The sequence below is a fragment of the Camelus bactrianus genome, chromosome 11 (assembly GCF_048773025.1).
Source record: "Camelus bactrianus isolate YW-2024 breed Bactrian camel chromosome 11, ASM4877302v1, whole genome shotgun sequence".
In the NCBI taxonomy this organism is placed as follows: domain Eukaryota; kingdom Metazoa; phylum Chordata; class Mammalia; order Artiodactyla; family Camelidae; genus Camelus; species Camelus bactrianus.
Genome location: NC_133549.1, coordinates 66,403,180 through 66,426,806, shown reverse-complemented (window position 1 = coordinate 66,426,806; position 23,627 = coordinate 66,403,180). Strand labels below are relative to the sequence as shown.

At 45.8% G+C, this 23,627-nt stretch overlaps 1 protein-coding gene and 1 long non-coding RNA gene across 6 annotated transcripts in view; both read left to right on the top strand.

The window, feature by feature from the left end:
- Positions 1-64: 64 nt before the first annotated feature.
- On the top strand, positions 65-2,562 carry LOC141579151 (uncharacterized). Its single transcript, XR_012510291.1, has 2 exons — positions 65-1,026; positions 1,295-2,562. It is a non-coding gene; the product is annotated as an uncharacterized LOC141579151 (long non-coding RNA).
- An 11,955-nt stretch (positions 2,563-14,517) lies between these two features.
- Positions 14,518-23,627, top strand: part of LRRC20 (leucine rich repeat containing 20) — a 58,976-nt gene continuing 49,866 nt past the window's right edge. For 3 of the 5 annotated variants that reach the window (XR_012510290.1, XM_074374135.1, XM_045514218.2), the window contains exons 1-2: positions 14,518-14,641; positions 17,594-17,739. Coding sequence is in view for 4 of the 5 variants with exons in the window: in XM_074374135.1 (XP_074230236.1) it covers positions 17,658-17,739 (82 nt within the window). In the remaining variant the exon portion in view is untranslated. Of the gene's footprint in view, positions 14,642-15,649; positions 15,717-17,593; positions 17,740-17,996; positions 18,022-23,627 lie in introns of those variants that run through there. The other 2 variants (XM_045514219.2, XM_045514221.2) reach the window with 2 other exon arrangements.

Below are 23,627 nucleotides of genomic sequence, written 5' to 3'. Positions count from 1 at the left end.
CGTCGGGGCGGGTCGTGAACCTTGCGGAACCTGAGCGAAGTGTTTGTGTTGTGCGAAGGTAGGCGCGGAAAACTTGTGTTTTTTTTTTTAATTGTCAGTCAGCACTACTCTACTTGAGCTGACTTCTGTTTCCTATACATCTAAACAAAACTATAATTTTACTTTTAATTGCTCAGTATTAAATGTAGGCAATACATGCGGTGTATTAAAAAACAATCAGAGCAGAAAGGTTTCCGGTGCCACCGTCTTCCAGTTTCCCTATTGCTCTTTCCAGGATGAACCACTGTACCAGTTTATTGTGTATCTTCCGGAGACAGTCCCTATATACAGACATAATGCAACATATAAGCATTAAGAAAAGAAAAAGAAAGAGATTAATAGCCGACCACTTGACATGTCCGGTTCCTAACTGTGGTAATGAAGCATGGTTACATTGGCAAATTTGAAATCATCGATGATCACAGAGCTGGAAAAATTGTTGTGAACCTCACAGGCAGGCTTAATCAACGTGGAGTGATCAGCCCAGATTTTACGTGCAACTCAAAGATCTAGAAAAATGGCAGAATAACCTGCTCCTGTCCTATCAGTTTGGTTTCATTGTACTGACAACCTCAGCTGGTATCATGGAACATGAAGAACCAAGACAAAAACATACAGGAGGGAAAATCCTTGGATTCTTTTTTTTTTTTTTTAAGGGATGTAATACATACATGCAAATAAAATGCCTCAGTGGACTCTGAAAGAAAAAATTAAAAAAAAAAGAAAAAGAAAACAGCTCCTACTTCTTAACAAGGGCACGGACAAAAGAACTTACGCAGCAAAGCAAATATTGTGGTTGATCAGGTCGGGCCAGGGCATGACATGGAATGGATTTGTGATGAATGTCGAGGATTCCAGGAAGAAGAGCCCCTTGCCTACCCTGCAGTCCGGAAGTCCCCAGAGTTGGAGGGGACTGAGCTCACTCTCGAAAGTTCTCCAGGCTTTGCATATGTCAAGAAAGAAGGCACTTTCTAGAGGAAGGAAAAGGTGAGATGTTAGTTTACATCTGTGTAGAACTTACAAAGTGCATGATTACAACATGCACCCCTCCTTGATCTCTCGTTTGATTACAGATTTTGGGGTGTTGAGGGAGAACAGGGAGATCTTTCTGGCCAGAGCAGAGGGTGAAATTGGTAGGATAGTTGGACATAGAGATTGGGTCGGAGTATGGAATGAAAAGAAGTAATGACACCAGGGTATAATTTTGAAGTTTCAGGGACAGAGGAGTATTACCTATTTTTTATTCATTTGACAGGCAGCCTGGAGTAGAGAAAGGAGATCTTCCATTAGCATGCTGTGTAACCACAGGCAAGGTACTTACACTCTCTGCACCTCATCTATAATATGGAGATAAAGTTATTACTTCACTGAGTAGTCCTGTGAGTTAAGCACAGAAGTCTTTAGCAAATAATTGCCTCCTAGCAGTCATATTGAAATTAATGGAGGGTTAGAATTTTCTTAGGACCTCTGATGTCTTCCTTTCCCAATTAGAAGGTATCATAGTCACCTGTTCTGGTTTTGAGATTAAATATGAGTGTGTATTTGTATGTATGTGTGTGTGCATGGATTTGTGTTATGTACATGGTGTGGATTTCATCACCTCTAGAAAACCCTAAAAAACCCTAAAAAAAAAGCTCACTCAGCTGATTTTTTCACAACCTGCTCCTCTTTTTGATAACAGCCTTACTGAGATTAAAATAATCAACCATAGAATTCCAGTCTTTTAAGGTATATAATTCAGTGGGTTTTAGTATATTCACAAAGTTGTGCAATCATTTCCACTATCTAATTTCAGAACATTTTGTCACGCCAGAAGATACCCAGTATGCATTAGCAGTCACCCACCGTTTATTCCCAACCTCCTCAGACCCAGGCCACCACTCATCCACTTTCTGTTTGTATAGATTTCCCTATTTTGGACATTTCCTGTAAATGAAATCATATAACATGTGGTCTTTTGTGACTGGTTTCTTCCACTTAGCATGTTTTCAATGTTTAACCAGGTGTAGCATATATCAGTAGTTGGATCCTTTTTATGGCTGAATAATACTCTACATTGTGTTTATCCATCTATCAGTTGATGGAAATTTAGATTGTTTCCACTTTTTGGTTATTATGAGTAATTCTGCTGTGAACATTTACGTACAAGTTTTTGTGTGAATGTATGTTTTCAATTCTCTTGGGTATATACCTAGGAATGGAATTGCTGGGTCATGTAACTCTAGGTTCAACCATTTGGGGAACTTGGCAGTTCTGTTTTTTTAGAGTGGCTGCACCATTTTACATTCTCACTAGCAGTGTATAAGGGTCCAAGTTTCTCCACATCCTTGTCAATACTTGTTATTATTTGTCTTTTTGACTATAGCTATTCTAGTGGGTGTGAAGTGATATCTCGTTCTGGTTTTGATATGCATTTCCTGATGGCTTAATGATATTGAGCATCTCTTCATGTGCTTATTGGCCATTTCAAATCATCTTTTCTTTGGAGGAATATCTATTAAAATCGTTTACCCATTTAAAAAATTGGGTCATTTGTCTTTTTATTGAGTTTTAACTGGTTTTTGTCTATTCTGAAAACTGGAGCCTCATCAGATATATGATTTTCAAATAATTAGTCCCATTCTGTGCATTGTCTTTTCACTTTCTTGATGGTGTCCTCTGGAGCACAAAAGTTTAAAATTTCAATGAAGTCGAGTTTATCTATTTTTTTTTCCTTTGGTTGCTTGTGCATTTGGTGTCATAGCTAAGAAATCATTGCTTAATCCAAGGTCACAAAAATTTATGCCTATGTTTCCTTCTAAGAGTTTTATAGTTTTGGCTATTACATTTAGGTCTTTGCTCCATTTTGAGTAAGTTTTTCTGAATGGTGTGAGGTAAGGATCCAACTTCATTCTTTTGCACGTGGATAGCCAGTTGACCTGGTACCATTTGTTGACAAGGCTATTCTTTCCCCATTGAATTGTCTTGGCAACTTCAGTTACAATAACAAAAAAGGTTGATTCAGAGAAGTAGGTGCTTAAAACAAACTAGATGAACTAGAAGAATAGGCTCCAGGCTAGGCCTCCAGGAATGATCCTCAAAACCCTGCAGAATTGAGCCTCCAGGAGAGCTGCAACCTGGATGAGAGTCAGGAAGCTGAGGAATAATAAATGACTGCTCTCCCCTCTTAGCTGCATTCAGAGTCAGGCAGCTGCTGCCAGACTGTCAGATTCAAAGCCACATGGAGTCTGCTAGATCCATACCGGCTAAATAGGTACCCGGAGCAGCACTGCCTCTCTCCCCACTTCACTCAGTTCTGCATTCAAATCTTGTGTGGAGGTGTTTGATTGGTGTAACCCAACCCCTAAAATGCATCCTGGGGGTTTTACTGCAAGGGAACATAATACATGCCGATTTTTAGCCTTCCAGCCTCTGCAGTATAAGAAGACGGACCAGAAGGAAGTTAGAACAGGAGTCAAGGGCACCAATGTACGTATCCACCATAAAAGGTAAGTCAATGTGTATAAACATTTTGTAACTGGATAATAAAAGATTCATTCCCATCGTTGTCCTTAACTGACCTAATTTCCTTCCTTTTAGCCATTGAGATTAACCCTAAAAGCATCTGCTCCTTGCCTTTGCTCAGGGGTTAGGAAACTTTTTCTATCAAAGGTCAGAGTGTAAATATTTTAGGCTTTGCAAGCCATACAGTCTCTGTCACAAGTTTTCAAGTTTTGTTGTTGTAGCGAGAAAGCAGCCTTAGACAACATGTGAACAAACGAGCATGGATCCAATAAGACTTCATTTACAAAAACAAGTGGCCAGCTGGGTTTGGCCTGCGGACCATAGTTTGCAGACCCTGTCTTTGCTTATATTGTCTATTCACTCAACACATCCTTACTGAGGACCTACTGTGTGTCAGTGCTTTCTAGGGGAGGAAGTATAGCAATAAATAAGACAGAGGTGCCCCTGCTCAGTGGAGCAAACATTCTGCTGGGAGTGACACTGTCCTCCCCACCTCCCCTTCCCTGCCTAACCCAGACTCCTGTTTAATACTCGGTATGGGTTGGCTTTCCTTGACTTTCCTTCCCCCAGCAAGGGTTGGTTCCTTCCCTTAGAGCTCCCACAGTGCCCTGTGCACACTGGGATCACTTGTACCAACCTTGTGGATAATGTTGTCTGCTTAAGCATCTGGTTTCCTGCAAGACTGTGAACTACTCAAAGGCAAGAACTGGGCCCCTCCTCACGTTGAGTCATCCCTGGCCTGGCTCAGAACCAGCCTGTGGTCCGTGGTGTTGAATTAACTTTAAGGAATCTTTGTAGAGGCTGAGATATGAACATTAGACACAGTTGTGGGCAGTTCTGTCATAAGTGGCCTGATTCAGATGAGAATTTCTATTTATCAACTGGGTTATGGTATAATTTATGTGCACCTCTTTTAAGTATGCATGTCGATGAATTTTGACAAATGTTTACATTTCTGTAAATACCACTACAATCAAGATCCCCTCACCCCAAAATTCCCAATAATCACTGATCTACTGCCTATCACTACAGATTAGCTTTGCCTATTCTAAAACTTTATATAAATGGAATCCTGCTATATGTACTGTTTTATACCTGGCCTCTTCACACAGCACAATGTGTTGCTGCAGCAGTAATCCATTGCTTTTTGTAGCTGAGTAGTATTCCATTTATGGCTATACCACATTCTGTTTATCAGATGAGAATTTAAAGGAAAAAGATATCTCTGCTCTCTCCCCCAGAACCTATGGGGACTAGGAGGGTCTTGCATGGCCTCAAATATATAGGCTGTGTATTATCTCTTGTAATATTGTGATTTATAATAAAAGATATATATTGATTTTCAGTCCCTGTTCCTAGCACAGAGCTCCTAAAACCCTTGGAATTTCCTAAGTGTTGAGAGTAGTAAGTGTCTTTTGTTATGTTAATGAGGTGACTTTTGGAATGCCTCTAGGTCGCCTAAGGATGGGGGCTGGTCACCAGAGGAACCAACCGAGTAATTGGAAAGTTGGAACTTTCAGTTCTACGCCACTGACCTCTGGGGAGGGGAAAGGGGCTGGAGATTGAATTCAGTCACCAATGGCCAATGATCTAATCAATCGTGGGTATGCAATGAAGCCTCCATAAAGAAAACCAAAATGATTTGGGGGCAGGGGTGGGGTTCACAAGAGCTTCCAGGTTAGTGAATACATGGTGATTGGGGGAGAATGGTTTGCCCAGAGAGGGCATGGAAGCTCCAAACCCTTTCCCCATATCTGGCCCTATGCATCTTTTATATCGGCTGTTTCTGAGTTATATCCTTTTATAATAAACCCGTAATCTAGTAAGTAAAGTATTTCTCTGAGTTCTATGAGCCGCTCTAGCAAATTAATTAAACCCAAGGAGGAGATAACTGTAACCTCCAGTCTATAGCCAGCTGGTCAGAAGCGTGCTGACAACCTGGACTTGAGACTGGCATCTGAAATTGGGAGGGGGTAGGGGAGCAGTCCTGTGCGACTGAGCACTTTACCTGTGGCATCTGATACTATCTCCTGGTAGTTACTGTCATAATTAAGTTGAATTATAGGGCACCCAGCTGGTGTTGGAGAATTGCTTGGTGGTGAGGAAGAAACCCACGCATTGGAATTGGGAGCAGAATCTTATCTCTGAATGAGGGTATCTTGATAGTGGGTGATTAGAAAGCTGCTAATGCAATTATGACCCCTGGATTCATACCTGATGTACTGCCAGGATAGAACATGCAATATATACCACGTTTGGGCAGCCCTTGCTTGGAACTTTTACTTATAATGTAGTGTTTACTTATTAATATAACTTGAGTTTCAAAAAATGGAAGTGGCCTGGATGTCCCCAGCCCAGGGGTATCCCTTCTGTAGCCTATTCCAGTGTTTAGCTATCACAGCTTCCCAAAACTCATTCCTTCGAACTCTCCTGTAGTTACCTGTTGCCTCTGTTCTCTCTGGTTCTGTCTTTCCTGGGGCAAGAGGAGGCTGTTTACACGTTCTGTAATGAGGTCACCCACATTCTGTATCATCATAGGGATAATAGCCCCTTACCTTTGGATAACACTTTTCTACCTTACCAAGCACTTTCAGACTATTATCTCACTTAAGCTGAGCCACAACCCTGTGATGGATGCAGGCTGCTTATTATTCTTTTCATTATTATTATTGATATTATTATTCCTACATTTTAAGAGATAGAGAGACTGAGGCTCAAACAGGTTATGACTTCCCTGAGGTAGGCAGCCAGGACCTGTGGTGCTGGGAGTAGTGCTCAAGCTTCTGGCTGGTCACCCTTTGCACATCCTCCTGTTGGGTACCCACTCTTTATCATCACATCTGCTGAACTGCTTGGGGATGAGTAGCATCCATTTCTTGAGCTCCTGACACATAAAGGGCAGAATGTGTACAGAAGGTGATAATAATCATAGATAACATTTATAGACAGCTAGGCTGAGTCAGATGCTGTTGTAGGCCTTCTAGAGATCTTATCTCTAATATGCCCAACTTCCATACCAGGTGGGTATTATTTGCCTGTTTTACAGATAAGGAAGCAGCCTCAGAGAAGCTAGCTTGCTCAAGGTCACCTGATGTGTCTCTGGAAATTCTCTAGCCTCTTGCTGTGGTTGGGAACAGTCCACTGTGCATAGCCTTTGACTTCACGTGTGCTTTGTTTCAAATGCTGGCTCTCCCACCCACTTGCTGTGTGACCAAGAGTCTCAACCTGTTCTTGCATCTGAAAAATAGGAGGAGGAGGTCCTCATTCAGAGCGTACTCTTTAGAGGATTTAATGTCAGGCCCAGCCAAGGTTTAGCCAATGAGAATGGTGGTTAGGCACCAGTCTGGGTCCAAAAGGATGCTGGGGCCCATGAGGCTTGGAGAAGAGGGGCAGACTGGAGAACAGCATGTCTGACTGTGGGGGCCATGCTTCAGTCTCAGTGTTTCCTCCTTCGGAGGACATATCAGGCAATATCAGCCAAAGTCTGTGGTTGTAGACTTCAGAAAATGAGGTACGGTCTGTTCACAGTGACTTTGGTATTAATAAGTCCTCTGTTGAAGCCAGTTTATTATTTGCCTATTTACTGCAGTTCCACCCCTGTAGTTCCTGTCCTTCTCTCTCCATCCCAGTATTTAGTAGATTTCTGATAGGTACAACCCTTCCTCTGTCACCTCTGGCCTGCAGAGTGAAACTGGGCAGTATACCTAATGCCATACCACATCCAGTGGCATGTGCTGGTTTGGGTAGCTTAAGCTCCAACCAGAGAGCACTTTTAAAATGGAAATGCACTGTCATCTACAATGAATGGTGGACCACACCCTATGCCAGCCACAGCCCAAAGGCAAGGCACACAGTGTACAGAGCCTAGCAGCCAAGAATGGGTGGTTGCCAAATTGAGTCAAGAAGCACCCTGCCCCAGGAGCTTCTGACTTCTCTTGGGTGGAGCCCAGGTTTTTTGATGGGAATCCTTTGCCATGATTGGGTGGGTACTGTCGAGTTCAAGGTAGAAGACTGAACTTGATAACTGGGGATCTGATTCTCCAAGCAGGCTCTGGACAAGCCACTTGGCTTCCATGTCTCCATCAGTAAATTCATTTGGAAATATCTACTGAGCTCTTGGTACGGCCCTGACTCCAGATTCAGGGGTGAATGAGGGCAAACCTTATGAAGCTTCCATGGGATCCACCTACTGTGGTGAGGACTCCTTGCATCCAGGTCTTCTGGCTGAATTTAGATGGAGTTATTTTTCTGTCCACACTGAGTTAGCCTTGGAAGCCCTGGGGTAGCAATGGCTGGCAGTGTGTATTGTATTGCACCACAACCCTCTCTTCCATGGCTTCCTGTACCTCTTGGGATTTAGAATAAGGCCCTCCATAGTCCGGCTTCATCTCCTGCCTTTCTCCATCTCACTTTCTGTGCTCCTGTTCCTCACACAGACCATGCTCCCTCCTGTCACAGGACCTTTGCACATGCTATTCTCGTTGCCTGGTTGTTCTCTGTGATGAGCAGACTTTAAGGTGACCCCCATGACCCCTAACTTCTGGTGTTCACATCCACAAGTGTGGGTGGGACCTGTGACTTGCTTCTAACCCATAGAATATGGCAAAGGTGAGAGAATGTCCCTTTTGTGATTAAGTTATATAAGACTTCATCTTGCTAGAGCCTCTCTCCCTGTTGCTGGTTTTGAAGAAGCAAGCTACTCTGAGTCCTACAGTCATCAGAAAATGAATTCTGTCAACAACCTGAGGGAGCCTGGAGGTGACCCTTCCCCAGTCAGGCCTCCATGTGAGAACACAACCCTGCCTCACACCTTGACTGCAGCCTTGCAGAGGACCCAGCTAAGTCGTGCTGGGACTCCTGACCCACAGAGACTGTGAGATAGAAAATGTATTATTTTTAAGTCGGTAAGTTTGTTGTTTAAAAAAGAGAAAGCTGTGTAAATGTGTTACTGTTTTCTATATGCAGCATAGAAAACCAGTATATTCTCGAACATTCACCTAGTTTACTCCTACTCATCCCTTATCATTCCCATCCCACTGAGATGAGTCTTCTCATCAACCAAGATGCCAAGGCCCAATCTCCTGGTTAGAGGCTCTCATGCCATTGTGTGCCTTACTACCCTATGACTTACACAGTTATAACTGTGTGATTGTTTAATTGATAGCTGCCCCCTCATCCACCCCCAAACCGTAAGTGCTTTCCCCCAACCCCAAATCCCTCCCTTGGACAGAGACCACTAATTGTTCCTCAGTGTCCTTTTCCCCTTTTCACAAGTTTTAGCCAGGCCCGTGAACATTCAGCCATAGACTACATTTCCCAGCCTCCCTTGCAGTTAGGCATGGTCACATGACCAAGTCCAGGCTACACGACGTAAAAGAGACTGCTGCGTGTAACATCTGGGTCATCTCCTTAAAGGCAAAGTGGCTTACTCTAGACATATTTCTTTTCCTCTTCCTGCCAGCTCGGAAATAGTATAACTGCAATAGCAGCCTTGGACCCAGAGAAGAAAGGAACATATTGAAGATGATAGAGTAACTGACCATCTTGGTTTTTTGATGACCTTTTGGAGCAGAGCTTCCCTAGATCACCTGTTTCATAGAAGAAACAGACTATTTCATTTAAGCTGAAGCATTTGGAGGTCTTTTTTTTTTATAGCAGCCTAGATGTAACCTAATTGATATGCTCCCTGAGAATAAATTAGGGGTGTCCTGTGTGTGTTTTTGATATACTTGTCCTTCAACACTTGTTAGGGAGAACACTCTCCACTCTAGCTTTGTTTCCAAGTCACAGAGCAGTCCTGTCTTTGGTTTTCAGTTTCTCATTAGGACGCCGAAGCTAGGGGTGGGGCTAGGGTGAGGCAAGACCTAAAGAGGCACTTTCAGGCCATGGCTGTGTAGGATTGGCAGCAGAGAGTGAGTGTGAAACCAAGCCCCCCTAAAACTGAGTTCCCTTACAAAGTCTGTGATTAATCTCTCTATCCAAATGCATTTTCTTGCTAGCCTCCTCTGAACTCAGTCCCTTTCTTGTCCCGACCTCAGTCCTGTGCTAACTGAACACCCAGCCAGCAGAGCCAGATGACTAAGATTGCTGTTGTCGATAACATCATTAATGTACTAAAATTACTGCTGTAGAAATCATCATTAATGTACAAACTCAGGCTGTTTCTCCAGGGCGAGCTGAGCTAACAGACCCCCGAGCCATGGACCACCTGGCCAGAAAATTATAAACCAGAGATATTCTAACTCCCGAAATCATGATTAAGAAATGTCACAAGACGATGATTAATCCTAGTCTCTTTGTTCTTGCCGCATAAAACATTCCAAACTCAAAGACCAAGATGGAGTGGATCTGACACTCATCTTCCACTCCCTTGCTAGGTGCCCTGCAAATAGACCCTAACTTTGCTGCAGATACCTGCTGTCAGAGTTCAACTTTCTGTGGCTGTGGGCATATGTGCCCTCCTTAAATTTTGTACTTTGGAAGCCTTTGGTACCTTTCCCTAGTCTCAGCCCTGCCAGAGGTCATAGCATTTTCGTTAAAAAACTTAAATATATGCTTGTTTTTGTTGTAATTGCTAGGAATTCATTGCTAGGAATTCTTCCTATGGAAATAAACAGATTTCTAAACCATATGTGCAAAGTGACCATTTTCTTGAAAAAGTGTATAGATAGAGACAAGACTGGAGGGACATGCATCCCAGTGATAACAGAAGCTATCTCCCTTTGAGAGATAGGGTTATAGGTGATTTTATTCCATTGTGGTTTTTTGTGTTTTGCAAATTTTCTGCCCTCTGCAAGTAACATTTTTGTAGTCAGGGAGAAAAAACACTATTTAAAATGTTTTTAACTGTCCCTCTTTTCCAAAGGTGACCCATTGTGCTTGGGGTAAGCACCTTGCTATCTTCTTTCCTTATGGGGAGCACTTTCCCATGAGGCTCTCTGATTTCTTGTGCAAATAGCTCCACAGACGCTCACCCAACAAACCTCCCAGACGGACAGGTCCAGACATGTCTGAATCTACAGACAGGCTGGGAAAAGCCTGTTGAGGATGCTGTCTTCCCTGAGGGCACTGGGAGGGAGGATGTGATGGCTTAAAGGCCCTGTATAGTACTGCATGGGACTCTCCCCTTCTCCGGCCTCTGCCTCCTCTCCTGACTTATTCCCAGGGGTAGCTCCAGGAATCGACACCCCTGTGGATGGAGTCAGATAGACAGGATTTGAATCCTGACTCTGCCGTGTACAAGCCATGTGACTCGGCAAGTCATTTAGTCTCTGTGCTCATTTTTCACAACCCCAAAATGGAGATAACACTAGTTGTTACCTCACAGGGTGGTCTTCTGCAGCCTGTAAGAAAATGCCTGTGAAGTGTGGCTCCCAGCGTGGCGCCAGGTGACTCAACAGGAGGTAAGTGTTGGCATTGTTATTGACACCCTGGTGGCTGTGTCTGTCTCATCTCAAACACAGTGTTGGACATGCTAAACTCTTGACCACCCTCCACCCCTCAACCTGTTCCTCTTTCAGCCTATGAGACTGCAGCCTTGACCACCAGCCCTGGTCTCTCTCTGAATCTCCTGACTTCTACTTCCAGGACTTTGTTGGATAGCCCCAGATGGACATCCTCTTAACATCCTTTGCAATATATCTTAAATCCTCCTCCTCTTTATTCATCCCTAAACTAGCATGTCCTCCTCCAGTAGGTCTTCCCTTCCCGACTCCTTTCCCACTCTTACCTCCTTCTTGTTCTTCTGTGCCTGTTGAAATCCAGCCCATCCTTTAAGACTTATTCAGATATCCTTCTACTCCCATGCAACTGATGGGCACATTGACAGCAGCCTGTTCTTGAAAATCTTTACTTGGTACTGCTGAACTCAAATTTCTCGTGGTTGCAATACGCCGGTTTTCCCAAGGAACTGAATTCTCAGAGGTCCAGGAGCACTGATGTGAGAGAGTTATTCCCTTTTCAAATCTCATTCAGTCATTTTGTATTGACCAAGGCACTGGTGTGCTTTACCATCTCCCTCACACTTGCTAGACTCCTTTTGTAACAAAGAGAACAGCTTTGGAGCAGACCTTTAGCAGGCAACAATTTTTTTTTTCATGTTTGACATTTTATTTTATTTTATTTTATTTTATTTTATTATTTTTTTTAGCAGGCAACAATTTGCTATAATTTAATAACACTGATTCATTTTAATTATATATATTTTTTAATGTTTTCCACTTTCATTGCAATTTACTGTTTATTTTTAAGGTTATTTTCTATCCATGTCAAATGATAGTTTCCATTTGTAGTAATGATATAAAGTTTCCTTTTTAAAAATAAACATCTTTACGCTAAAAAGATGTTTATTTTTAAGGTTATTTTCTATCCATGTCAAATGATAGTTTCCATTTGTAGTAATGATATAAAGTTTCCTTTTTAAAAATAAACATCTTTACGCTAAAAAGTGAGTCAATTTAAAGGAAAAAGGAAGTAAACTGTCTCTCGCAGAAAAAAAGTCCTGATTTGTGGTGTGTGCTGACTTCCATACTGTAAATTCTCCCACTATGCCTATTTCCAATAACCTAGGTGATGCCACTGAATGCAGAGTTGGGAAAAGATGTGCAGACACCCTCTCTAAGTCCATCCAGGTGACTCAAGCTCACCACTGGGGGGGAGGGGATGGTGGTATTTGGGCTCAGATATAGCAAATATCCAGAAGGTAGCCTAGCATTGGTAAGAAACACTTATTATAGTCACTTTTTATATGAATATTATTCCCCATAACAAAGTACCAGTGTCTTGAGGGTACTGACTGCTTCTTTTTTATATACATATGTATGTATTGAAGTATAGTTAGTTTACAATGTTGTGTCAATTTCTGCTGTACAGCATAATGTTTCAAGAGTACTGACTACTTCTTGATCATCTTTGCAAACCTTGCAGTACCTGGGTTGGGCCCATGGTGGATACCTCTCACCAGGCTGAACTTTCTAAAAGAGGGACAGGGGTGAACCATTTGTCTGTTTCCGGTGGCAGTGATTTGGAGTGACCTTGAGCTCTTGGCTATTGGTCACTTAGCTCCAGGCAGAGTTGTGGCCCCAGGTGAAGGACTCAGGGAGGCAAAGGATGTTGCATGGAGTCTGACTCACCCATGTCACTGAGACTTCATATTTTGTTTCTACCCTAGTGTACAATAAAGACAAATATGAGGAGAATAGAATAGAAAAGGAGAGATTGAAGGCCTTGTATTAATTTAGTAACAGAGTTCCCAAAACTAGGCGGCTTAGCAACAATAGTTTGCTGTCTTGCAGTTCTGGAGACTAGAAGTCTGAAATCAGGTGTCAGCAGGGTTGACAAATCAAGGTGATGAAGGTGAGAAAAGGATCTGTTCCAGGTCTCAACCCTTGACTTGTAAATGGGGCTCTTCTCCCTGTGGCCCTTCACATTGTCATCCCTTTATGTGTGTCTGTGTCCAAATTTCCTCTTTTTACAAGGATATCAGTCATATTGGATTAGGGTCTACCCGCTGATCTCATTTTAATTTGATTACCTCTATAGAGACCCTATCTCAAAAGAAGGTTGCAATCTGAGGCCCGGGGGTTAAGATTCCAACGTATCTTTTTGAGGGGACACAATTCAAACCACACCAGGCCTGGAGACTGATTCTAGTAATTCTCTGATGTGAATTGTTCCCCATCAGGGCTCTCAGTCATAGGAGATTAGCTGCTGGCTCTGTCCACAGGGTATGTCCCTTCCACAAGTGCCGTGAGAATTTATCCTGCTCGGTGGAGGGGTAGATCCTCCAGGAAATAGCTAGATAACAATTTTGCCATCACACCAAATTGTTTCCTATCTAGCAGGCAACTGACAAGGCTATCAGGCTTAACATGGGCTACATGTGCAAGTGCTGGCTAACATCTAAGTCTCTCTCTGTTCATAGGTAAAGATATATGGCTCCCAATGAGGAGACCAGGCTTGGACCTGGTCCATAAGGGACCCAGTCCTATAAAGATGCTCTGGCTCCCTTCAGAGGAGGCTGTTTGAGGCCAGCTAAACTTCTTCACAGAGAAGCCTCAGTGGGGTTTCCTCCTGCAAGGCCCTGTCTTCCTGATCCCTCATTTGCTCTTCTGAAACTGAAGGTGGTAATGGATACTCATGAGTGAGGGATAAAATTTTGCCAATTAATTACATTGAATGAAGTCTGTAAATATTGTGACTGTTGATAAATACTTACCGAGCACCCACTATGTGTTAGACATTGTGGGAATATTTACTGAGCACTGCAGTAAGCTACAAAACAGCCCCAATTCTCTATCCGTCCCTGTATCCGTGTTCCTTGCCATTAACTTTGCTGCTCCTGCCATCAGGAGATGGAGCTGATTTCTCCACTTTGAATCTGGGGGACATTCTGACTTGGTTAAGTCAATACAACTATGGAAATGACACTGACAGTTTTGAGCCTCAGCCTTGAGAGACCTTCATGATTCAAGCACTAAACTTTTCATGTATTAATCCTGACAGTGACCCTGTGAAGTAGGTGTGTATACATTTTAATTCCTATCTTATAGAGTAGAACATTGGGATTTACAGGGGTGAAGTAATTTAGTGTAGCCAGAATTATTGTCTGTAAAAACCTGAATGGGTGCCTGCAAGACATCGCTGGAAAAGCTTCCTATTCCCTATCTTCTCGTTTCTCAAAGTACCCTGATCTGACTAATTCAACTCCGCTCCCCTGAGACACAGTCCTAATGATCCTGGGATCTGCTCCACGTTCCCGTCTACACTCCGCGCTCCCAAGCATTTTCCCTTTAGAAGCCTAACACAAAGCGGATCCACCCTGTAGACGAGAGCGCGCCGGCCGCCTTTCCGGGCGTGCCGCTCCCGGGAGCGGCGTGAGGACCGATGCGCTGATTGGACGCGCGCTGCCTGGCCTGCGGCCTGCTCCCGCCCCGGCGCCGCTCCTGGCGCGGCGATTGGCGGAACGGCCTTGTGCTCAGAGCCCGCTGCCTCTCGCGCCCCTCCCGGCCGGCTCCAATGAACCGCTGTTGCATGGGGCGCCGCCGGCGGCCGAGGGAGCGTGACTGCGCTGCGCAGGGCGCTAGGAGGCATTGTCGCCGTAAGTGAAGCAGAGAGCGGCCCAGAACGGGGCCCCACCTTCGTGCTCCGCAAAGTAAACGTAGTCTGAGGCTGAGCGCTGGAGGGGCTGGGGGAGAGAGGGAGAGAAGTATCCCTGTTTCCGGAGCGCACCCTCCCCTCCCCCAGGTCACCCTGTGGAAGGAGCAGCGGTGCACCAGCTGCGGCTTTTACAGTGCCAAGGGGTCCTCGCGCCGCGCCGGCTCTGGCTTGCAGAGTGAGGCTGGACCCTGGCTGGCTCGGGGGAGCGGGCGCAGCGGTACCAAGGAATAGGGAGCCCGGGGAAGCCGTCCGGAGGGGGTCTCCGTTCCCTGCGGGAGGCGCCCCTGCTGGGAGAGGCTGTTGTAAATTTCGTCCCTGAAGCCACACTTTCAGGATAGGCTTCCGCTCTGGGGAGCTGCAGACCCCTGTCCCAGAGCGTGCCTCTCTATTTCCGGGGAGCAGGGAATCCCCGACCCTCTGCAATCACCAGCGTTCTCCCCTTTGCTTTATTCTCCCCAGTCCCCGCCTGCCTGGCGAGCGGAGGGCAGGCAACGAAGAGCCATTGGCTGCGGACGCTGGAGGGTGGGATAGATGGTGAGGCAGGCCCCTTGCGCGAGGCCTTGGGATCCTGGCCTCACCATTGCGCTCAGTCCTGGAAGGCGCAGCCCAAGAATGCTTAGATGCCCTCCGAGAAGCACGCGCGGGGCGCTGAGAACCCCAAGACTTAAAAACAAGGAGCCAAGCCCATCCCGCACACACCCCAGCGGGCTTCTTTCCCTTGGGTGGAAAAGTGGGTCGACTCTGACTGCCCTCGAGCGGGCTACTTGGGTGCAATCCAGCCGGCTGCCTCTCACCTCCGCAGTGGCTCCTTCGCTTGGCATGGTCCAGCGGACCCGCTGGAGCCGGCGGTGAGGGGAGCTTGCACACATGGCTCCGGAGGCTCGAGTTGCCCTTTGGAGCGACTGCCAGGCTCTAAAGTTCCCAAGTGACCACACCAGTAACTAAATATAGGAGCAGCTGGTGCGGACGGGGTGTCGCAGCAGCTCCTTTGCAGAGATCTCGGGGCTTCAGATAAGGTAGAGTTCTCCCTAATGAGGGTGGGAGCCGTAGCAGGAGGCTGCGGTCAGGGTTTAAGCAAAAATCACCCCTCTCCCAACCTTGTATCCAGGTAAAACCAGGTTATAGATACAGGTGGGCCGTATGTATTGCTAGCTCTCACAAAGCAGGACAGCTTTTTTCTGGCATTCCATTTATTATATCCTAAGTTTCTGTCTGTACCTGTTTGATCACATATTTAGTGTGGGAAGTGCTTAACAGTTTGCAAAGACCTTTCTCAAAAGCTATGTATCATTTTCTTCTCAAAACAACCCAGCAAGAAAGGTGGTATTTCCTGCTTACAAATGGAACTGCTCACAACACTGGTAATTTTCCAAAAGTGTGGCTGGATTAGGCTGCTCTCCTCAAAAACCTTTCCCTAGTTCCTGGCAGAGAAACAGAAGGTAGACTTATAGGAGGGCCTCTAGCCCCTCCCTAGACTGATTGCCTGTCTCCCTCCTTCTGATCATTTTGGGTACTTCTGCTCAGTCCCTGCCTCTGTTCCCTTTTCCCAGCCATGCCATGTGCCTTCATGGCAGAGGTCACATGTGTTCCTCAGGCCTGGCATTGTGGCCTCTAGCATCTTGCTCATTCTACCTCTTGTCACTGAGTCTCTCTTACCTGATGGGAAGCTAATTCTGGCTGATGCCAAGTCTCTGTACCTTCACTTGCTCAGTGTGGGCCTTATAGAAGGGCCCAGGACATGTTTGTTGGATTTAAACATTTCCTGGGACTATGGTGAACACTCTGAGGAAACAGAAGTTGGGGATGTCTGGAGAGGGATATCTTGCTGGGACAGTAGTAGTGTGACCCTGTGCCAAAGGGTCTCCAGGGTCTGAAGTGCTTCCCTTGAAATTTTCTAAGGCTGCCCTCTGGTGCCTGGAACCCCAAGCCCAGAACAGACCCATGTGGGCTGGTGGTTCCTGTTTCTCCCCTTTAGGACACTCTGATTTTCTGCTACCACTACCCTTGTAGGATTGACCAGATAGCTCAAGGAGCCCAGAACTTGGGCCTATGGGGTTGGGTTGTCTTGGGGCCCTGTGGTTGGGGTCTGGTTCCAGGAGAGCTACCTTGTACACTGATTGCTCCCACTGGCTGGCATGATTTTTCTTTCATGGAACCGCATGAGACTGGGCAGCCAGAATCTCTTGGAGGTCTAGGGCACATCTGTGCTGTACCCAGAGCATCCTCTGGAATGTAAGGGGCCCCTCCTCCTAGTGACTTGCTCTGATACCCAGACTTTGCAGGCTATTTCCGTTCCTGCCTTGATGTGCAGTCTCTGACCCACACTTAGGGTGAGTGTCCAAGCTTGCCACGGGAGGTGGTTTTTAATCTGACTAGTTTTCATCAACGGGCTCTATGGCCTAGGGAACCACTTCCCCCACCTGGTGGCAACTAGTAGAATTGCAGACACAGTGCCCAGTTGAAAGTGATCATCCTAGACCCTGCTCAGGTTAGCACAGACCCTGGACAGCTTGGAGATTTACCTTCCCTTTCTTCTCTGCTGTAAGGCCAGGATTACCTCAGTGATGTGCCTTAGAAAACTCGTCTTTATCAGAATCACAAGTCAAAGCTATTTGCTGCATTTCTGTTCTCTTCATTCTTATGCTCTGCCTAGTAGATGCTTCATACATGTTTGTGGTTATTGAGGATGAGTACTGGAGATGGGGAAAGAGGGAGCAGGTATGGTAGGAAAACTCCTACGCTGGGAGTTAGGACACCTAGATTTTTTTATTTCCATCTAGTTGCTAAATCTCTCTTCTTTGGCCTTTCTCACAGCCTGGGTCCCTGAGGAGGATGGATTGGGGTGGGTCCGTGCCTGGTGGGCGAGTGCTTCACAGCCCCGTGTCTTCCCCAGGCAGCAGGTCCCCTTGTGAGTGGCAGACCAGCCGGGTGGCTGGCGGCAGGACACCCGCGTCTGCATGCTGAGGAAGATGGGTGAGGCTGTGGCCAGAGTTGCAAGGAAGGTCAACGAGACGGTGGAGAGCGGCTCTGACACCCTGGGTGAGTGAGGGCATGGCCTGTCCAGCTGCAGGGCGCCCTGTACACAGTTCGTGGAATCAGCCTGGAAATGAGATAGAGACAGTATCAGTGTGCACCCCTTGTCGTGAGGAGCAGCATTCCGTGGACTTTTACTGCCCGTGTGATTAGTTTGTGTATACAGGGTCTTAGCATGAGACATATTTCTTACTATAGGTCATGGGCAAAGAAGTTGAAAAACACTGAGTGAGGGGTTCCATCCACCGGAAGCCCGTCTGCCTGCTCTCAGACTGCCGATGATGCCAAGTATGTATGTATGTGCCCTTGGACCAGGTGACAGTGGCTGGCCCTGCCGAGTAGCCCTGGTACCAGGCCCTGTGCAGGTGCTTCACAAGTGCTGCCTAGTTGAATTTTCACAACCTCCCCATGGTGGATGATACCAGGCATGACTAGCCTAGTGTGACTGGCCTTGGTCTTCAGATGAGGACTGGGCCCTCTCCCCACCACTCTGTCCCGGGGTGGGGGGCAGATGGCTGCTGATCGCCGGGGTTGTGAGCACCGCAAAGCTCTGGCCAACTTGGGAGAGGAGTTAACCGCTTGAGCCTTGGTGGTCTTGGCCAAAGCTCGAGACTTTCCCATGGAGGTGGCTGGGTCTTTAAAGTTAGTGCCCAGCAAAGAAGCAGGATGTTGGAGCTGGCCATTGTGGACAAGCAATCCTGACCTTTTGGCAGGTGGAGCTCATCAGGCTCATGTGATCTGAGGGGTCTGGGGTCTAAGGAGTCAGCATGTATCAAGCACCTGCTGTGTGCAAGGTGCTGGGGGGCTCCCAGGGATATGTGCAGTGGACTTCTGCACCTGAGATTGGCCTGCCGCTGTGAGAGCAGTGAGTGACACATGGGCTCCGTGCTGAGTTGTGTCGGATGGTTCACAGGTGGGGTCATAATTCAGAGGCGGGAGATATTGATGGGTGTTGAAGGAATCTGGGAAGGCTTTATGGAGGAGGTGTGGATTGAAGTGGGTCTTGAAAGAGAAGTGAAGTAACCCAATATAGGTGTCATATAAAATAGCAATCTGAAGCAGCCGATAAAACCAGCACTGGAAAATGGCTTCAGTAATGTTTGTTACAGCTATATTGTGCAATTTATGTAGCTATTAACCATAGCACGTAAAATTTCATTATGTGCTTGAATGAAGAGTGGCAAATTCTCATGTATAATGTGAACTGGAAAAGAATAAGGATCCCAAACTATATAGATGGTAAGATGCTAATTACGTTAAACATGTATATATACATAGATAAAAATTGGAAAGAAATAAGCGCAAATGGATATTAGAAGATACTATTCTGCATTTTCTGAATGTTCTTTGATGAATATGTTACTTTTACAAGTAGAGAAGAATAGATTTTAGGGAAAGGACCACCTGCCACTCTAGAAGCCTGTGATGTGGAATCTTAGGGGATCTTTTATTCTTTCAGTGCTTGGGCAAAGACCAAACAGCTTTCAAATGATCAAAAAGTGTATTTCCTCCCTAGTTCACTCTTGCACTAAAGGCAGTCCTTCAGAATCCCAGCTTTCTGCAGGAGTCTTCAGCTTCTGCTTCCCACCTGAAGCAGGTCCAGAGCTGCCTTTCTGCTCCCTTCTGGGCCTTTAAACCTTAGCACCTGGTTGCCCAGACTGTCATACCAGCCCTGGCCAGCAAAGCATCAATACCTGCCTATCACTCTCTCTTTGAAATTTCTCTCAATTATTTGACTCCTGGGGCTCACTCTTATTAAATGCCAGGCATCGTCATCAGCACTTTACTGGTTTTGACTCACTTAATCCTCACACGAATTTTTATGACAGAGGTGGTATTAACATCCTCATTTTACAGATGAAGAAACTGAGGCATGGAACTTTTTTATCCAGTGTTTCTAAGTGTTCCGTAGCATGAAACTGTTCAGCTTCTCTCTGCCATGTTGCTTTGGAAGTAGGAGTTTCCCTGTTTTATAGATCCTGGGGCTGAGGGTTGGGCGACCTGCTGGTGATACAACAGTTTAGAGGTGGAGCCAGAGTTCAGCACAGCTCTGTGCGGCTTAGCCCTGCCTTCCCCCGTGTACCCCACTGCCTCCCTTGAGCATCTGGGGGTCGAGGAAGAGGAGAACTCAGATACCCCAGCAACTTGAAGCTCCCTCTTCCCCCTTACCTTGCCTCTCGTCTCACATTGTTTTGGAACCACAGTTGACCTACCCCATTCCCTGAAAGGAGGAAAGTAATGTCTGCCTGACCATGTAGGATGTCTCAGGTGGTAAGGAGAAGGTGGGGCAGCCCCCATGAGCTGCTTCTGCTTTCAAAGTAGAATCTCAGAGGGTGCAAAGCAATCTGCATTTTAACATGAACCTGTGTGATTCTCCCCTGCCTCGAATTTTGGGAACCACTGTTACTATTTACGACCTGGAACTTCCTTCTTCTGGCGGGTTCAGGGGGGCTAGGCAGGCCTCTGGATAGCTCTGTGTGTGTATGTGTGTGAGAGAGAAAGGGGGCGGTGGAGAGGGAGAGAGAGCAGGAATGAATAGGAACATGGTCTTGATCCATCCTCAGGAAACTGAGCGACTAGGCTAGGAGCTGTGAGATAACTAAGTGGGGAGGCCAAGGCTAATGAGAGAAGGGATGTGTTCCCCGACTTTCCTCCTTCCTCGCCCGCCTTCCCTCCCTCCACCCAGGTTCACCTCACTTTGGCCACTTTTCTCCTGTTCCCACCAGCAGATGGCGCCCTGTCACTGGGAGGTGACAGGTGGCTGAGACAGGGACTTGACCAGGCTGTTGTGAGTGCACAGGTCCTGCCAAGGGCTTCCATGCCCAGGCCAGCTCACATCCTGTGTCTGCATTCCTAGCTGACTCTCACAGGGATCTGATTTTGCAGTCTTTTGAGGAAGGGTACTGAGAAAGTGCAGTATTAGGAAGCATAATTATCAGCTTTTGAAAAATGTATACTGGTAGAAGAATGAAAATGCTCTGCCTCAGAGAGGTAGTTGAATAGATAATTCTGTGGCATCAAAAGCTTGCGTTGCTCAAGTATGAAAGTGTTAGCCTTGGTGAGGGGCAGTGATTTAGCAAGACTGAGGAGTTTATTAAAATCTAATACTTCCAGCCACTATGTAACAGTATGGGGGTTCCTTAAAAAACTGAGGTACCATGTGATCCAGCAATCCCACTCCTCACTAATTCAAAAAGATACACACACCCCAGTGTTCATAACAGCACTGTTTACAATAGCCAAGACATGGAAACAAGTTAAATGTCCATCGACAGATGACTGGATAAAGAAGCTGTGGTATATGTATATACACAATGGAATATTACTCAGCTATAAAAGAGAATGAAATAATGCCATTTGCAGCAAATGGATGGACCTAGAGATTATCATACTAAGTGAAGTAAATAAGAGAAAGGCAAATAACATATGATGTCACTTATGTGTGTGATCTAAATAAGTGATGCAAATGAACTTATTTACAAACAAGAAATAGACTCACAGACATAGAAAAGATATCATGGTTACCAAAGGAGAAGTGGGGTGATAAATTAGGAGTTTGGGATTAACATATACATACTACTATACATAAAACAGATAAATTAACAAGGACCTTCATTCCACACAGGGAACTATATTCAATATCTTATAATAACCTATAATGGAAAAGAATCTGAAAAAGTGTGTATATATATGTATGTATGTATGTATATAACTGAATCACTTTGCTGTACACCTGAAACTAACACAACATTGTAAATCAAATATACTTTAATTTTTAAAAATTTAAAAAAATCAAATACTGCCAGAAATGCAACATGGCTCTGGCTGACAAGGCAGCTGGGGATGGAGGTACATGACGCAGGGGCCTGGCAAAGCCAGTCATTCTGGAATGGAGCCCTGACAAACCCTGAGCTGTAGATGTGGTGACACAGGCTGAAATGACTGCTCTCTGACTTCCTTTAGACATCAGGAAATTGTAGTGTGTTCTGAGACAGGTGCTCCAAAAGGTCATTATCATCAAAGATGAGGAACTAAGAGCCAATTAATTGGCATCTGCCTCATCTTGGTTGACTGTTTTGCTAACATGCATATTTTTTTCATGCTTCAGTTTATCCCAGGATTCCTCATTCTGCCAAGTCCATTTTGGCAAACACGTATTCAGTGTGCGTTGTGTCTTTCTGTGGAGCTCTGCAGAGGACAGGAAGATTAGAGGAGAAGGAGGTGGGAGCTGCTTACTGAGTTCCAGCAGGTGTCTCATTAGGCCATTCGCTTGCTGGTATTTCTGCTTGGATTGTCTTTTGCCCAGATCTTTGTATGCCCTGCTTCTTTTTATTCTTATCTTGGCTAAATGCTGCTTCCTCTGAGAAGCCCTTCCTGACCACCCTAGTGTGGATTGCCTTAGTGCCCCTTCTTACATGCTCTCCCATTATACTGTTTTATTTTTTTGAGAGCAGTATCATTGCCTGACATTCTTTCTTATATTTGCCTCTGCATTACCACTCTTCCCACACTAACGTGCAAGCTTCTTGAGGTCAGGGACTCTGTTTTGCTCACCATCGTATCCTTGGATGGTAGTAGCATGTACTGGATACTCAGGAGATCTTTGTTGCATGAATGATTGCTTCTGATTTATCAATAGCTCTGGACAGGTGGTGTTCTCATGTCACTCATAGAAGGGGAAACTGAGACTTCATGAAATGCAGGGGTTTTCCTGGATTCTCACAGCAGGCAAATCTTGTGCTGAAATTCGAACTGGAGTCTGTTGGCCTCCTGTGCCCTCTGGAACATGCCACCCATCTCAGTGGGACCTAATCCCTGCCCTCAAGGAGCTCTCCACCCAAGCAGGAAGAGTGAGACAAACACATTCATCATCCTCACTAAGACACAGACAGAGGTGCCCAGACAGAGGCAGCAAACGTGCAAAGGGCACTTACGGGCAGTAGCAGTTACATCAGTTGAGGACCTGAGTAAAGGCTTCTTGGAGAGGTGGCATTTAAATAAGACCTTGTTTCTCCTTTTCTCTCCTTTTCCAGAAAAAGATTTTAAGGATAAAGGAGGATGTTCTACTCAATGGGGAACAGAAGTAGCAAAAATACAGACGTGGGAAAAGAAAGAATTTGCAGGGAACAGTGAGCAATCTGGCTCAGCTGGAGAGCGGAAGCAGAGTTGCAAGCAGGATATATAAAAAGGGAGGTGGGACCCAGATCCTCGGCAGGAATGCTGGGCTGCAGAGGGTGTGTTCACCCTGTGTGGCATGAGTTCCCACAGGTTCTTGAATGGGAAGCAGTATTCAGGTGATGGGGATGGAGGGTGGGGGCAGGGTGAGGAGGCCAGAGAGAGGGATTCCTCAGTGGAGAAACAGCCACATGGTTATAAAGCTGGTTTCTTTCAGGTAACAGTAAAACCATATTAGAATAATCACATCTATGTCATAGACAGCATGGTTCTTGCCATGAGCTCAAAGCCAAGACACTAGCTCATTCTTTCGTTCATTCCCCAAAAGGGCTTTTGAACTTTCATTTTATAAAGGGGGACCCCCCCCACAAGACAAAGCTTCCCAGAGGTTGAGGGTATAGTTAAGTTCAAAAGTGTTTGCCCAGCTCTGTGCTAGGCTCAAGGGTAGTCAGCAGGAGGACACGTGCTCCTCCAGGCACATTCACTGCTCACGGGTCCTGGAGGCAAGTCTGCAGATACTTACCAGCTGGGAGACAGTGGTCCAACACGAGCACTAAGGCAGGTGTCCTGAGGTTGGAGGTGAGGTGGTTGGGGCACCCTGCCTGGGGGAGGTGGGGCTGGGCTGGCTTGAGGAATTGCGGGGGCAGAGAGGAGAGGGAAGGGGATTCTAGACTGGGAATGGTGTGAGCCACGTCTGGGCGGTGAGTGAGTTCAAGGAC